The following is a 15,284-nucleotide window of genomic DNA, read 5'->3' on the forward strand; positions in this document are numbered from 1 at the left end:
CTACTGCGTAGGCCGATCCCGGAGGTCGTGAAAAGCCCTCCCCCCCCCCCCCCCCCTTACATCCAAAAAAAATATATTACATCATTTTGAGGTTTCTGTTATTCTTTCGCATTTTTAATAGTTAAGTCAGAGAAGATTTAACATATAAACGCATGCTCTGTCGGTGTTTTGTTTCTTGACATCTGTATGTGGGCCGCCATTCTCACAATTTCGAAGAATAACTTTGTCAAGAATGTAAGACAAGGTATGAGCAACTTTAGTGATAGAATCGTATGACAATATAACCCGCATGTATTGCATGTCATATAGCAAGGCGTGCCGTGTACATGCACCTAAGAAGATTTGTAAATTTTCGCTCACGTGAAACTCCACCGGCGCCGACGTCGACGTCGGATTTTTTGTGACACGGGGCCCTTAACGCTATCGCGTTAAAACATAACGAGTCCCATACTGAAAGCGCAACTGGGCACAAATAAGACGTGATTTGACGTAACTTTACCTCCACAAGTTGTAGTGGTGACGCATTAAGTAGTTATTCGGTAGAAAACGTCACAGATTATGATAAACTGCACTGTGAAACTATAGCACAACAGTACTACTTGCGCATATATAGGTTCAACAGCGTTGCCTGCCAAGAATGAAACGGAGTAAAGGATGGAATGACTTGACGAGTTCTCTCGCTTGATTCTATTTCTTTCTTATCGTCTCCACCACTCACGACCAGCCGATCTCGGTGATAATTAAACTTAAAAAAGTGCCGTTTAGACCAGTGGCAAATTTCTAACAGGCTCCGTCAAATCGTTACAGAATCATTACAACATCCCAGCCTTATATAGTTTCAAGCTTGTAACTGCTGTTGTAGCGACTTTACTGGCTAATTTGAGCCCGCCTTGTGTCTTTCGCCTTGTCATCAAATATCATGGCTCTTTGTCCAACTCCCGAAATGTGCGCATGGTTTCATTCCTTTGTAGAACTGCGTGTCTGTCTCTGAGTGTCCTGTTACTCTCTTCTGTACCTTCTTTTGCTCGTATGCATAACTTCGCAAATGTTCGTGATATTTTACTGTCTTCAGTGTTTCTACAGTTTCTTTCGTTGCACGCTAGCTCAGGTTGACCTCTCTGTCTTTCCTGTCAATAAATTCTATCCATCTATCTTCATGCTTTTAGTTTTGTTTTCCTTGCGAAGAGGAGTAGCCGGCGCCACCGAAAACTCCAACCCTTTCCTTTGAATTCATATCCATATGCGAATCAATTCCGCCGCCAGAAACAGGTCGAATTCACTTGGTTTTCGGGTATATCTCCGCTGGAAATGAGCTCGCCTATGTACTGTATGGTTCGCAAAGCTTCTCGTTCAGGATTTGTATCACGTGTGCACCAGAAACGAGACGACCTCGCGCAAGCACGATTGGTCTCGCGTCGAGAGCCAACCAGCGTGCCCGGTGACGACGGCTGGCTGGGCCCCCCGCACACCGGAATTGCACCTGGACCGACGGGCGTAATCGACGGCAGCGGCGGCGGCGACGAGTGCGGCGACGAGTGCGGAGCCGCGGCTGAATCATGCGCGTTGCGTGAACGGGTCTCATCAGAATGATAATAATGACGCGCTAACAAAGCCGCGAGCGCGCGATCGTGGGCGAGAGAGTCTCACACGCACGACACAACAGTCAAACTATTGGAAAGAGAAAAAAGAAAAGAAAGGGCGAAAAAAAAGTCTCGTTGGAGGAAAAGGCACGCATCGGAAAATATGGAAGTCGAGAGGAAAGACCGATGGCGACTTTCATACACGCCACATGCCGCCTCTGTAGTCCGCGTGTATCTGTCTATGGACGTTAAGAACACCGCACGCACGCACACATGGCGGTGGTTCTTGCTTTCTCCCTTCTCAGCTTCCTTTTCTCTTTATTTCTTATCTTTCTTTTCGTTTCTTCTTTCTTCATTTTTTTTTTCCTGTGCAGTCCACTCTCTCTCGGGGATCTTCTGTCTCTGTTCGTTGGAGCAGCAGGCGTCGCTTTTCCTTTATGATTCTGGGACCGTCTCTCTCTACTGGGGTCGGTTACGAGGGTGTGGCAGGGAGGGGGGAAGCGCGGTACGCGACGCCGCTGGCCTGTGGCCTCCCCCCACCTTTCCTACCCCTCTCCCTTCACCCCAGTGGTGCATATTGCATAATGCGTAATGTACGATAGGGCACGGGTGACGTTTAATACGCGCGCGGGGTCGTGTGTCTGCCCACCGGAGGAGCATCTGCCCCAGTCTTGCATGCAGGCCGAGATCTGGCAGCAGAACGCGCGCGGTTCGGAGCGTCGAGGGGAAACCGAGGGAAAGGGAGTTAGTTGCTGGAGGTGCATAGCTGGCGTGGTAAGAAGGAGGTCTAGCTAGGCGGGAGAGACGGGTGGGCGAAAGCGACATAAAACGATAGCTGGCACCGACGCTTGTGTTTCGCCGAACATCGGCAACGCCAGTCTGTGAATCGAGTTTCAGTTTCCCTCGTCCCAGGGAGTGCATAAACGTCTCGTCATACATACCGCGAACATGGGTATCGTCTGTGGGCGCGTTCACTTTCGTGCGTTTAAGCTTAGTCTTCTTCTTTCCCCCCTGTTACAGAGATCCTCGTTCGCATCGTTTGCAGCTGCCAGCGTGAGAGATCGGGTGGCGCATTTAAGCCGTCGGTCTGCTCCAGCGTACTAATCGGCCCGGTGGCCTGTCCCTAGACGTAGTACGATCGACAGTATACATACGGTAGTTGACGTCAATAGCCAGAGAACTATATGTTCATAATCCTTGTTTTCTGTTTAAGAAATGTATGATGACTTTCATTACTTGAGTTTCATTATTTCAATAGCGGGTTGTCGCCCGCTATTGAATGTCCGCATGTATTACAATGTATAGCCAAAAAGCCGTCGTTTTGTTCCGTATACGTTGTTGGCATGGTCCCGAAAAAAATAAACACTTCTCAATGCATGCTTCCTATCGTTACGTCTTTTCTTGCGTTTTTGCTCTAACCAGAAGGTTGAAGTTAAATTCAAGTGAATACTTTACGTCACGCTATGATTTGCAATGAAACGGCAACGTCCGCCTTTTCAAGTAACGCAGGTTATGTGGAAAAACTGCGCTAACAAAAGTGAATTTCGATAAATTATGTTTCCAGTATAAAGTAAACCAAAATTAGGCATGCGTGTTTCAATAACACGAGGAATTTGATCCGGGAAAACCAGAAGAAAGCAAGAAGAAAAAATAAAGGAAAAAGAAAAGCTTTTGCGCGGTCGTCTCATATTCCAGGACCTCACACGTCCGCCCTTCAGAATGTTGGAGGTTCACTGCGCTTCACTGCACTTCACTGCGCAAGTCTCGATGAGTTTAGTTTTTGATACGCTCGCTCACAGAAGTGACGCATAAGATCGCCGCCATGAAAGACGACTCGTCTGTACTTCTTGCACAGCCAGTGCATCAATGTCGAAAATAGAAAGCGTATGTGACTCACCTGGCATTTGCAGGACTAGAGCCAGCACCCATGAGAGAGGCAGCGTTCCACAGTCGACTCGCAGATCTGTTAGAAACAGGAAAGAAATTGCAAGCCTCCTATTAATTTTATCAACCGGTACAAAAAGGGCTAAATTTGTTAGTGTTTTTTTTTTCTATTAGAGCTCCAGTTTAAAGAAAGAAGTACAAAACAAGGCGCATCATAATAACAAACACTACACACATTATAACACAACTTTCAAGTACTCAGCTACTGTCTTATGGCGGGCGTAATCACCGGAAGCATGGTCTAGCTATTTGGCGCAGTCACCGCTACATTACACTGGGAGAATCCAACACAAATCTTATCAAATAAAAGTGTTGTCGTTGTTTGGCCACGAGGGAGGTTGTAGTAGTAGGGAAAAATTTTTATTTGTTCAAAAGGGGGATGGGGTTAAAAACTAAACATAGCAAAAGATAACACAACTAAAAACAAGATATAAGTTGAAACAATGACAGGAGAACTTGATTTGGTACAGACACACTAGGGAGGAATGACTGCAGAAAAGTAAAACAGTGACAAACGCGAAAAGTGACTGCAAGTGATAAAAAGACACAAACAAGAAGGAACAGCAGCGTCCGAGGAAACACCGCTCGCTCCATCAACTGTCTGTCTCGGACCGCAATGAAACAACTGCAGGTACGCGTGTGGTGTTCGTTGCACTCGTCCACCCGCGCACTAGCTGTCATAAGGTGAAGCCGTCATTTCGCGACGTCAGAGCAAGTGGAAGAAAGCAAGTATGGATGAGATCCCAGACTCCGGAACGGCGAGGAGGCATTGGACGACCGCACACCAGAGCCGGGAACGGAATGGACTGCAACAACAATGAGTACGCATCTAGTACTTCTTTTTCCTTTTTTGTTTCTTTCTTGTTGTTGTTTTTTATTTATTTTTTTGTTTGTTTCCCTGGCCACCGCTCTCTATATACATCGCTCTCTCCAAGGAGCCCAGAGCCCCAGCCAGAGACCCGTGGTGGGTCATTCTGATGCGTGGCGCGGTCTGTCTTTCTTTCACCTGATCCACACCACACGTCCCACTTTCGGCCACCCGCGGCCGCGGACGCAATCATATCCCCATTTGTCAGGGTCCAAATCTTCCAGATTCCTCTGCTCCGGTCGCTGCTGCCAACCTCTGGCTCACAGCCGACCCCCTGACACTGCATTACCCCAATCTCTCCACCCCCCCCACCCCCACCCCCCCCCCACACACACACACACCCCGTGCCTTTCGCAAACCCTCGCTTTCCCTCCCACCAGTCTTTCGCAGTGAGCTGGGTCTGACCGCTCGGTTGACCGCGGCTGCCCGACCACTTGGAGCCGCGTTCGTGCTTCCCGTCTCGGCTGACAGACTTCGGAGCTGGAGGGAGAAAGTCACCGCCACCAATAAACCTATACGGGCGACGTTGATGCGCATCTAGGATGGGATGCGGTGATCGCATAGCCATGTCCTTTTTTTCTCTCTCGAAGCGCCGAGGCTTCGCGTTTGACACTGACTGCCACTACGTGTGACTCTTCGTCAAAAAGTAAATTTGCCGGTGTCACATTCGTACTTCGTTCATTTCACATCACGGATTTCTCAGATACGGTCGCTGAGGTAGCTAAGCTCAAGTAGTGGACTATGCTACCGGTGCTATGATGCCCATATATAGTGGCACTAGTTGTGGACTGAACGAGAAGATAGGAAACCGAGGACCCGATTTTGATTAGTATTGTGACGTGTTTGTGCGTCTAGTGCGTGCTCAGAGTTCTTCTTTGTTTTTCTTTCTTTATCAGCCTTGCCTGAGTAGTGTATTCGGGATATTGGAATAGGCTGCCCTAAGGAAGCCTACCTTGCCATTTTTTCCATATATATCCGATACAATCTGAATAACTATGTGAGGCATGCTGTGACTGTAACAAACAACCAGAGTCGTGTTTCCGCTGCTGGTGCCCGTAATAAAGTTATGTCTCCATACACGTTTCGCGTTGTTGTGTACAGGGTTCGTTGTTATTTTCATCTTGATTTCTCACAATTACCTTATTTTATTTTCTGAGCAGAGTATTTGAAGATTTGTGATAGCCAGCTCCATAGATCCCACATTCAATTTTTCGTTCGATTAATAATAACTACTGTGAGACTCGCGAGGAGGACTGCACAACCAAAACAAGGCCGAGCCTCGAAGCCATTAGTCTGACCTTCAACGAGAATACAGGTTCTTCATTCTTAATTCTGTTCGCTTCAGCGCCTTCGACTCATTCCCTAACATGGCGTGATTTTACAGGCAAGCGCTTCCATGTCGCCACCGCATGCCTCGTCGACACGGACGGGTACTATGCGCGAAGCACCATACTACACCACGCAATAACGGTTTGCTAGTAAACTCCTGGTCTTAACCTGTTTCAAGATCACTATATAAAGGGCATACATCGCCAGTCCAACTGATATCGTCTTATAACTATAATACTGGTACAGCGCAACATAGAAAGGAAGAAACAAGCCGAGCCGGCCAGATAAAGGAACAAAGCACTGCACCAGTTTTAGAATGCAATACTAACTCGCCCAATCCTCAACCCTAGCCTGATAATTACTTCCGCACAGGTGGTTTCTGAGGTCGCAAATACAATATCGGCGCAGCTGAAACGCGCGCAGGATTCCTGTTGGCGAAAAATGTTGCCTTGGAACCACAGCAAAAAACCAACAAAAGAAAGAAGGAGAGAGATATATGAAGACTAAATACCAACGCAGCAGTGCAACTCTGCGAATACCGCCAAACGAATATATCCGGTTCGCTATCTCCGGTGACCACCCGAAACTCGCTTTAAACAATAGCCTCGCGCTTTCCAGGAATTTTGGTGGATTTCGATCAAGAAAAAAAGAAAGAGAAAAAAAAAAGCGCGGAGGTGGACGAGCTAGTTGCATGCCACCGAAGAGTGACCGTGTATAGAGGTGAGCAGTTGCGAACGCGCGAAAAGCCAACAAACGGGAGACGCTAAAGTCGAACGAGCTGCTGTACTATGAAGCGGCCGGAGCCACAGGGCCGCGCTTTTGGCAACGGGCGAAGATTCGGGAAGCAGAGAAAGAAAAAGAGGAGGGGGGGGGGGGTGCAGCAGTGTGCCGAAAAGCGGACGAAGCCCCGGGGCCAAACACGTGACACGGAGAGTAAGAGAACGATCAGCGAGACACGCCCCACGGCTCCCTCCCCCTCTGGCCGGTAAACACTGTAATTACGCCGCCGGGGTGCCTCCTCTGCGAGCATCCGAAGAGGCTACAGCGTTGGCTGCACCGCCGGGGCCACTAACTCCGCGCTTGCTCGGCTCTTGCCGACAAAAAAAACTGCGCACGGATTCCCTTCCCAAACGGGGCGCAATGAGGCGGCGGCGTGAACTGAAAAGCTACGGAGATACGTGGTCGCAATGGGCGCACAGATACATAGCAGTGACACGGTTAGCTGCGGCCGCCGTGGCTGGGGCAGTGCAGACCCAGTCGCTACATAACGAGAAACGACCATTATAGGACGAGTACATTTCTTTCTTTTATTTTTAAACCAATAGCAATGAGAACGAAACAACGGTGCGGCGGATTTGTACGACGTTATACGGAAGAAAAAGAGAGAAACATTTTCGTGCTGTACGGAAAGGTGTAGGCGTGCACACAAGTAGAACGAGAAAGACAACTCACGCGTCCTTTTCGTTCTCCTGTGCCCATGATTGGGCGCCTGCTTTTCAGTACCACGAATCCGTACCGTCTTGCTCGCACTTTCATTCGTTGTAAAGGAAACACTATCCTTGAACGGCTTCTAGTTCAAATCGCCACTGACAAAGTGCGAACGGAACCCAAGTGGCCAAAAGTAATCCAGGGTATAATATATTACAACCTCCTCCATACTAAGAAACCCTCATGCAATATATATATATATATATGAAGAAAGAAAGAGAGAGAGAGAGAGAGAGAATTGTTCTTTATGTTTTTGCATGAGGGTTTCTTAGTATGGAGGAAGTTGTAATATATTATACCCTGGATTACTTTTGGCCACTTGGGTTCCGTTCGCACTTTGTCAGTGGCGATATGAACGAGAAGCCGTTCAAGGATAGTGTGTATATATATATATATATATATATATATATATATATATATATATATATCTCGACCACTAAGATTTGAAAGAAATGCAACCTTCCCTGGGAACTACAGCAAGCTCGCCAAGCCCATTCCCTCCTGAATTCTGCGCAAAACTGAGAAGGAATGCAAAGCGCGTGGAAACGACGATGATACGTGCCACGTAAATATTTGATGACAGGCGCGATAGGAACTGCGACGAACGTAGGCGCAATTTACTAAATGCGAAACTCTGCCCGCGGAACTATTTCGCGGACCAATGACAGTGATGAACGTCACGTAAGAACCGTCCTTATACTAAACACGACGGCAATTTCATTAAACACTCGACGTTCTGCAGGCTTCCGCTGCGCGCATACGACGCCTGAGGGGTATGCGAACATCGCTGCTGCGCCGCTGGCAGCGGCCAGTAATTTATCAATGAAAATCGCCGCACAACAGATGACTGCGAGAGGGGTGACTACAAATGAATTAAGCGTCCCACGTCGTAATGAACGCCTAATTGTCGCGAACAGCTTCGCAAGAGTGTACGCGAACTTTGTCCCCGAGTGATTACGGCGTCGTTTGTTCTGAGCCGCAATTGCGGAAGGATAAGCGATGTATTACGCGGTAGCTGTGGATGTATGTACCTCTTTGGTTTTCCGAACCAGGAACACGGCGACCCCCTAAATGCGCTCTTCAGCTCCTTACGCTGTCTGCATGTCACTCAGCCCCAGACTTAACACATGGGAAGGGTTCCTCTCTCTCTCTTTCATCCAGTGTATAACATGCTTTGTGGCAATGCGGCTACCACGGAAAAAGTTGCTACCACACTACAGGTTGGGGATGCTTCGTGATCCTGTTGTCAAGCCAACCACGGCTAGGTTCACGTTTTTTCTGATATTTATTGTCTTCCGAAACTATGCTGAGGTAATACTGTGTAAGAGGATACACTGCGGCGAGATGGCTTTGTACGCATGAAAGAAGTCTGGCGCAACGTCCCATTATTGTGTAGTAGTGTCTAACACCGGACTCGCTGATACACGTATAAACATGCTCGAACAAGATTTCGATTTCACTTTCAGTTTGAACGTGATACAGAACCCGCACTGTTTATCCATAGTGTGAATCACGAAAAAAAAGAAAAAAAATGAAATAAAAAGAAAATGCTTTTCGGTGTGTAGAGGTAGCTCCAACGTCTCAGCCGCTGAGCGCGGGACACACGCCGATCACTTCGCCTTGGAAGCTGGACATATCCCAAGTCGGTCGTTTTCTTTTGTTGCTCTCCCACTCCTTACGAAATCCCCGCAGCCAACAAAGCCTCGTCGTAAAAACGTCACAGCGCGCGTGCCAGTATACGGGGGCGCTCTTGCGTAAAAGAGAGCAAGAGACGCAACAGATGCGAGTCGCACCCTCGAATAAACCGATTCGCAAAGCGGCCAAGCCAAGTGTATTCTAGATCGACAACGCACAAGGCGCCACCAAGGAGGGCCGCATTTGCCGGAGCGCAAACGTCAGCCGCGTCGCTGAGCGCGCGTGTGTAACTACAAGGTATACGGCATCCATGTAGTCAGCCCGTCTCGTATTTCGAGATTTGCGCACGGGGAACGTCGCCGCACAGCGAGTCGCGACGCGAAGCAGCAGTACCACTATAGCGGCAGAAGCAGCAGTAAGTGCGCCTCGCTTATCAGCGCACGGCAGCTGCGACGCCGGTCGAGAACAGGGGGGCGAGGGGGGGGAGGAGACGGGGGCGCGGCGACACGTCGCACGAGGCCTCTTGGAGCGGCGGACAGCTGTGTTTGCCCAACAACGACCAGGTGACGCACCGCAAACACGTTGCCCCGTATAGGTCTCTCTCTCCAAATCGGGTCGTTCCGGCGTCGCTGCCAGTCCGTTTTCGTTTCTTTCCCTATCCGCTAGTTCGTTTTTGTTTTGTTTATTGATACCATTTAGCCTCCTCCTGCGCAGACGAACAACGGCTCGGAAGCACTGAGCGCACCTTCGTGTTTAGTGAGTCGCGATCTGCTCCACATACACTACGCCTTTGTATGATATAGAATGCCGGTGGCGTTACTATACTATAACCAAACATTTAGCCTTGAACGCGCACGTAAATTTACGGCGGATCCAACGCGCTTGTTAAAATCGACGTTAAACGAAGCTTTCTTGAAACATTGCAGTTCGATTCTGTGCAAGGAAATACATGATTAGCACAATTTTACTCTATTTCTATGTACGCGCAAGCAACTGTTCCCATTTTTCGCCCATCGCCGAAGTTTTGTGTCATTTGGTTCCGCGGGATGCGTATGCAAGTTCGTGTTGTGCAGCTGGTTTTGCAGCGTAAGCAATACCAGCCAGCCCGCAATGACGTGCAAATAAAGCTTCGTTTTAAACACTCTCCTGCGCTCCGCGACACACGCTTCGGAGTCCGCCACCCTCTCCACGTCTCTCCTCCAATGAGAGGCTTGCGTTAAACGGTTAGAAGTCGACCGACCTCGAAAGCGCCAAATGTGGCTATCAATTTAGAATGTCGCGGAGTTGGCCTGTGTTTAGCGTGCCTGACCGCTTCGCAATTATTTATTTTCTCCCTAAGCGGTGGCGGGTCGGCTTGCTCCACTTGTCGAAGCCGCCATCATTGACTTTTTGACTTCCGCTGATTTCGGAGATCAACTAAATCATCACCCACTTCGTCGTTGTCAGGATGCTTCGTCTTGAGGCAAGCTCCGCGGACTTCGCCACCGGCAGCATCAGCTTCTCTTCCGAAGGCCTGACAGTGCAGATAAGCACAGCGTTCAGTCATTAAATCTTCACGAAAAATTATTTCGTCATTCTATAGAATGTCTACTATCTAGTATATATCTCTTCTACTATCTGTAAGTAAATTCTAATACAGTGTGTACTGTCCGCGCACAGTATAAATGCGGTCTATCTTTCTTTATCTCTGCTGTGTTATCACTTTACCTCTCCCTCTCCTCTTTCCCCAGCGTAAGGTAGCAAACCGGATCTTCCCCTCTGGTTAACCTCCCTGCCTTTCCCCTTTCCTCTGTCTCTCTCTCTATGAACGTATTGTTTGGTTTTGTTTAATTATCAGTAATGTACCGCCTAAGACCGTTTTATCGGCGAGGAGGAACGTAGCCTCGAACTAGACCTCGAATCAGCGCGTCGCGCCTCTTTCCTCCTCGCACTGGTATGTGCGGATTCCGTTTTCTCCCAGCGGCAGCTTGCAAAGGTAGCGGTTGAATTGCAAATTAGTGTGATTCTAACGTGTTCTGTCTGGGACTTCAGCGATGTCAGATGACTCAAGGTCAACGGGCTAGCATTCTGCTCTATTCGGCTGCAAAAATAACTTTGGGAAGCAAGCGTGAAGTGCATCTTCAGCCGCGGTGACCTCGTGGACACCGCCGCTGCGATAGCAGAGAAGCGTCCGCTTTGTATTGCCAGCATAAACAGAAAGGGCTTGATGCCATCGCGTGCATGTTCGGAAGGTGTTGTTCCCATTTAGCATTCGTCGACAAACTCGGGATTCGGCAGCCATGATCAAACTAGGATATGAAATAAAGGTGCGTATTCGAATCAGTCAACTATTGCGAATCGATGAAAACTATTTCTTCGTGCACGCAGATTAAACTTATTCTATTTAAACGTGTTCTAAGATTATCGTGCCTGGCAACCAACGTTCCGGTGGAAGTTGACCGAGGACGTATTATGAAAGCAGTACGTGCCGACTATGAAACAGTGTGTTCTTTTCCGTTCTGTAACCAAAGTCACATGCCTACCGTGTGCCGCCCGTCCCTATAGTTCACATGGGCTCGGGCTTCCGAATCTCGCCGGCAAGCTGTCGACGCCGTTCGTCGTTCGCTGTATTACTGCACAAAATAAAGTTGCTGTTGCAAAGAGTAGTTCATTTTTCGGCTCTCTCGAGTAGGCGAGGTGCCCTTGCACGCATAGGCACCATTCGAGACCTAAGAGTGCGCATAATTTTTCAAAGTATCGCGTGCGTCTGGTTGATCGTGGCATATAGGGGGCCACTATGATGAGCTCATTTTATTCATGGTAACGGCCCTTTCGATCGAGTTATCTTACAGTTCTTTATTTTGTAAAGCTTGATGCCCGGGTGCCAGATAAACAATGCTTAGAATATCGTACCGCAAGAATTGTAGCACGAAGGCTAGCAAGTGTGTTTTCTCGGAGCTTCACAGTTACCTGAATTGGGATGTACGCTGATGCGGCACACTGCATGACACATGGAGACACCTCTGATCGATGTCACATGATCGAGTGATACCTTAATTAAGTTCAAGGCTAGACGTACAATAATAACACGTGACATGTACTCGTTACGTATCGACAATGTTCAGACTTGACTCGCCTCCTATTCATATATCATGGGCAGAGCTGCGGGAGCCCCTCTAGGCCCGTCGCTGTTCGATATTGCGGCTATATCGAAACTAAAAGCTTAGTGACGACACGCTAAGAAGTTTCCCAATCCAAAGAGCTTGTTGACACCTTTCGGGAAAGCGCGGAAACTTACTACTTGTCAACAGCACTTTCGCCGCGCACCTTCCACCGCGATCCCACATACTAGCATGGCGCCGGAGGACAGACGGCACTGTGATCGCAAAACGGCGGCGCCCTCAATGAACCGCTTTATAGTATGTCTACATGTCACATATACGAAAAAGTAATAATGATAATTCCGTAGCGAGGCAAGTTTACGCCCCATTTTAAGAACACTGTTACATATTATGGCCGCACAGAAAAAAAAAGAAAAAAAAGAAAGATACGTAAGATTCCTTCCAACTAAATTTATTGAAACAGTCGTCGTTCGTATCTTTTCCATGCCTTCGCGTGAAGCAGGTGATGATGTCCGAGTGATGGTGAAAGGCGTGGAAGAAGGCGCCTCACTTTTTTTTTTTTTTTTTCTCGTTTCCACCACCTAACACGGGAAGATAAACGAGCCCTCAGGCACGCGTGCAATACACCCCCGGGCAAAACAATCAACCCAACGTTGTCTACGCTTAGTTCCTCTTTTTCTTTCGTTTTTCATTCGCTCCTTTACCCCTGGCTTATCCCTAGCATCGCGCGCACTGGAGGACCGTAGAACAGTCCAAGTTACAAAAAAAGAAGCATGTTATAAAAGAACAAAACTTGCTCATTCAGAGCCAAAAAGAACAAGAAGGCAGAACAAGGGAGAATACCTCAGTTTCGCGATCGTCAGCGCTAAAAAAACTCGTCCACGTACCCATTATCACACAAAAACAGTTTTCCCTCCGCCGGGCCCGATCACTGGCATTAGGCTAATTGACAGTTGTCACGGGGCGCGGTCTACGGCCCGCGGAACGCGCTCCTTTCGTTCTTTCTCCAACAGTGGATACACGTACACAGCCACCGGCCGACAGGTATACGCATTGCGCGCACACCTGCAGAGTGAGGAAGCGAGAGAGGCTCGCCTACACCGCCCCGCGTTTAAGGAGCCATTCTAGAGCCTCGGTGTTTCTCGTTAGGAAGACCTCAGCGAGCGATTGCGGAAGGAAGGAAGCTGCACACACGCACACGCACGCACGCACACAGAAAAGCAGAAGAAAAAAGCAGCACCGCCGGGTAAACAGTTTACTGGCGAAACTGCGCGCGCACGCGCGTGTGTGGAAGCGAACGAGTAAGACAAAGAAACAGATAACGAAAATGAAAGAGAGGAATGGAATTCCGAAGGCACGCAGTCAAGTCGCCGCGCGTGCGTATATATACGCGCCCTCGACCTCCCGAATGTCGGCTTCGATAGTGTTAGACGAGCGCAGAGGAGTCTGCGGAAACGAATAGTCACGCAGGCAAGGAAGAGGCGGTATAGGCATACATACAACCGATGTCTGTCTGCCTATTTTGTAGCCTACGTCTTCTGGCGCTGCGTTCTTATAACATGAATGCGCGCTAATACGCGATACGCTAAACTCGCAAGTGCGCTTCTCCACACACTTCACTTCGGGCGTAAATAACGTGCCGCCGTGCGAAATGCGGCGGCCAGCCCTGCTGTCCTTCATTACTCACACCATCGAATCTTTCAAAATGCGCCTCCTAGCTTCACAAGTGGTACTATCACACGTTGGCCATATTCATTAGGAAAGGTCTGTGCGCGGAAAAGCCGGCCTCTGGAATTTCGCATATTGTCAATTAGCCCGGACTTCAGACACATTACACACGACGAAGGGCGACATCAGACATTTCTGCTCCTGGGCTTGGATATACACTAAATTCTTTAGTGACATTTAGTCACCGTACACCGGAAGTAAACGAACGCTATCGACCCTGCGTGTAGAAGAGCACCCAACATTCAATTGAGCACACGAAAGCTGCTTGCGGCTTGCGTGGCGGCTTCTGTGGAAGCTCGCGTCGTGGTTTGCGTACACGTTAATAATTCCCCACTAACACGCCATATCCGCATGGTCAGAGTCATCATGATATACAGGAAAAAAAAAGAAAGAACAAAAAGAACACAGACAAGGAAAAGTAGGGACGACACAAGTCTGTGTACGAAGAACGCAGACTGTTTATTTTTATTTATTTATTTATTTTTTGCGCTGTACAATATGAATCTGTACCAAATCGCCCAGTACTCAGTTTTGTTCAGAACGAGTCCCAGTGAGTTCTCGTCGATTATGCTTGACGAGAGAGCTCACAAAATTACCGGCAGAAGAGATGTCTGAGCCATGTCTGAGATATGACCTACCACGAAAAAGGTTGCACTGGAATAGAAAAATAGCGTGCCAGAGAGAGGCGACACTTGTATGGCAGGATAAATAAGTGTTCGTGAGACGTGACCCCAATAGCGCTCGCGGATGAAACCTTAGCCAGGCGTTGATATTTCGCCAATTGGGTTTGTTTAGCGACAAATGATAAATAGGGCAGTTGGGCGCAATAACACCGACACAAATAACATGGTGAGAAGTAATCTGAGAAAATCTAGAAGAGGAAAAAAAAACGTGAAGATATAGAAAATAAATTTGGGCAAGTGCAAAGTACCGTCAACGGGTCTTTCCCGCGCTGTCATCTACTACATGCATCGTAGACCACGAGAACTGTACAGCTGTAGCAATCGTGACTGGACTGCACACCACACATTCTGTGTTCACGAGGCCATCGATTAAGGATTCACTTCAATTTATCGCTGCGTATGCGAGCCGCGCGTCTGCAGCCTGTTGACATGTGTTTACACGCTGAGAATAATGGGAGCAAAGAAGACGGGGAGATCTAGAACACCGCTCGGCGTTGAGCGCAGCAGATGGTATAGACTTCTTTTAACGGACAGAAGCCCGAAGGGGTGGATCGGGGATCTGTGAGACATGACATAAATTATCCCGTAATTTCCAGCAATTGGACGCGCCCAGCGCTCTCAAAGCGCTTTCTTTGCATCGTGACGTGAGAATCGGCGAGAATGGGTTACGTCTGTTTATAGGCGGTGATCAAGAGGCTCCTGCATCATAGGGGGCGCTCCTGCGCTGTGTCAGTCACGAGCAAGACCACTTCAAGGCGCACATGAGGCTTTTACAGTATCACTCACTACGTATCTAATGATAGCAGTTATGAAGGCGGCAATATAATGAGTCTGACGCTTCAAGCTAAGCACAGGCACAAAGTTGCATAGCGAAATACTGTAAGCATGATTTACTTACTCTTGACAAAAGTAACTCGAATATCTTATC

At 48.4% G+C, this 15,284-nt stretch overlaps 1 protein-coding gene across 3 annotated transcripts in view; it reads right to left on the reverse strand.

The window, feature by feature from the left end:
- LOC126537031 (dachshund homolog 1-like) overlaps nt 1-15,284 on the reverse strand; it is a 245,232-nt gene that overhangs the window by 161,382 nt on the left and 68,566 nt on the right. For all 3 annotated transcript variants that reach the window (XM_050184144.2, XM_055073657.1, XM_055073656.1), the window contains exon 2: nt 3,478-3,543. In XM_050184144.2, coding sequence (XP_050040101.1) covers nt 3,478-3,543 — 66 coding nt within the window. The remainder of the gene's footprint in view (nt 1-3,477; nt 3,544-15,284) is intronic.

Source organism: Dermacentor andersoni, chromosome 4 (genome assembly GCF_023375885.2).
Source record: "Dermacentor andersoni chromosome 4, qqDerAnde1_hic_scaffold, whole genome shotgun sequence".
NCBI classification, from domain to species: domain Eukaryota; kingdom Metazoa; phylum Arthropoda; class Arachnida; order Ixodida; family Ixodidae; genus Dermacentor; species Dermacentor andersoni.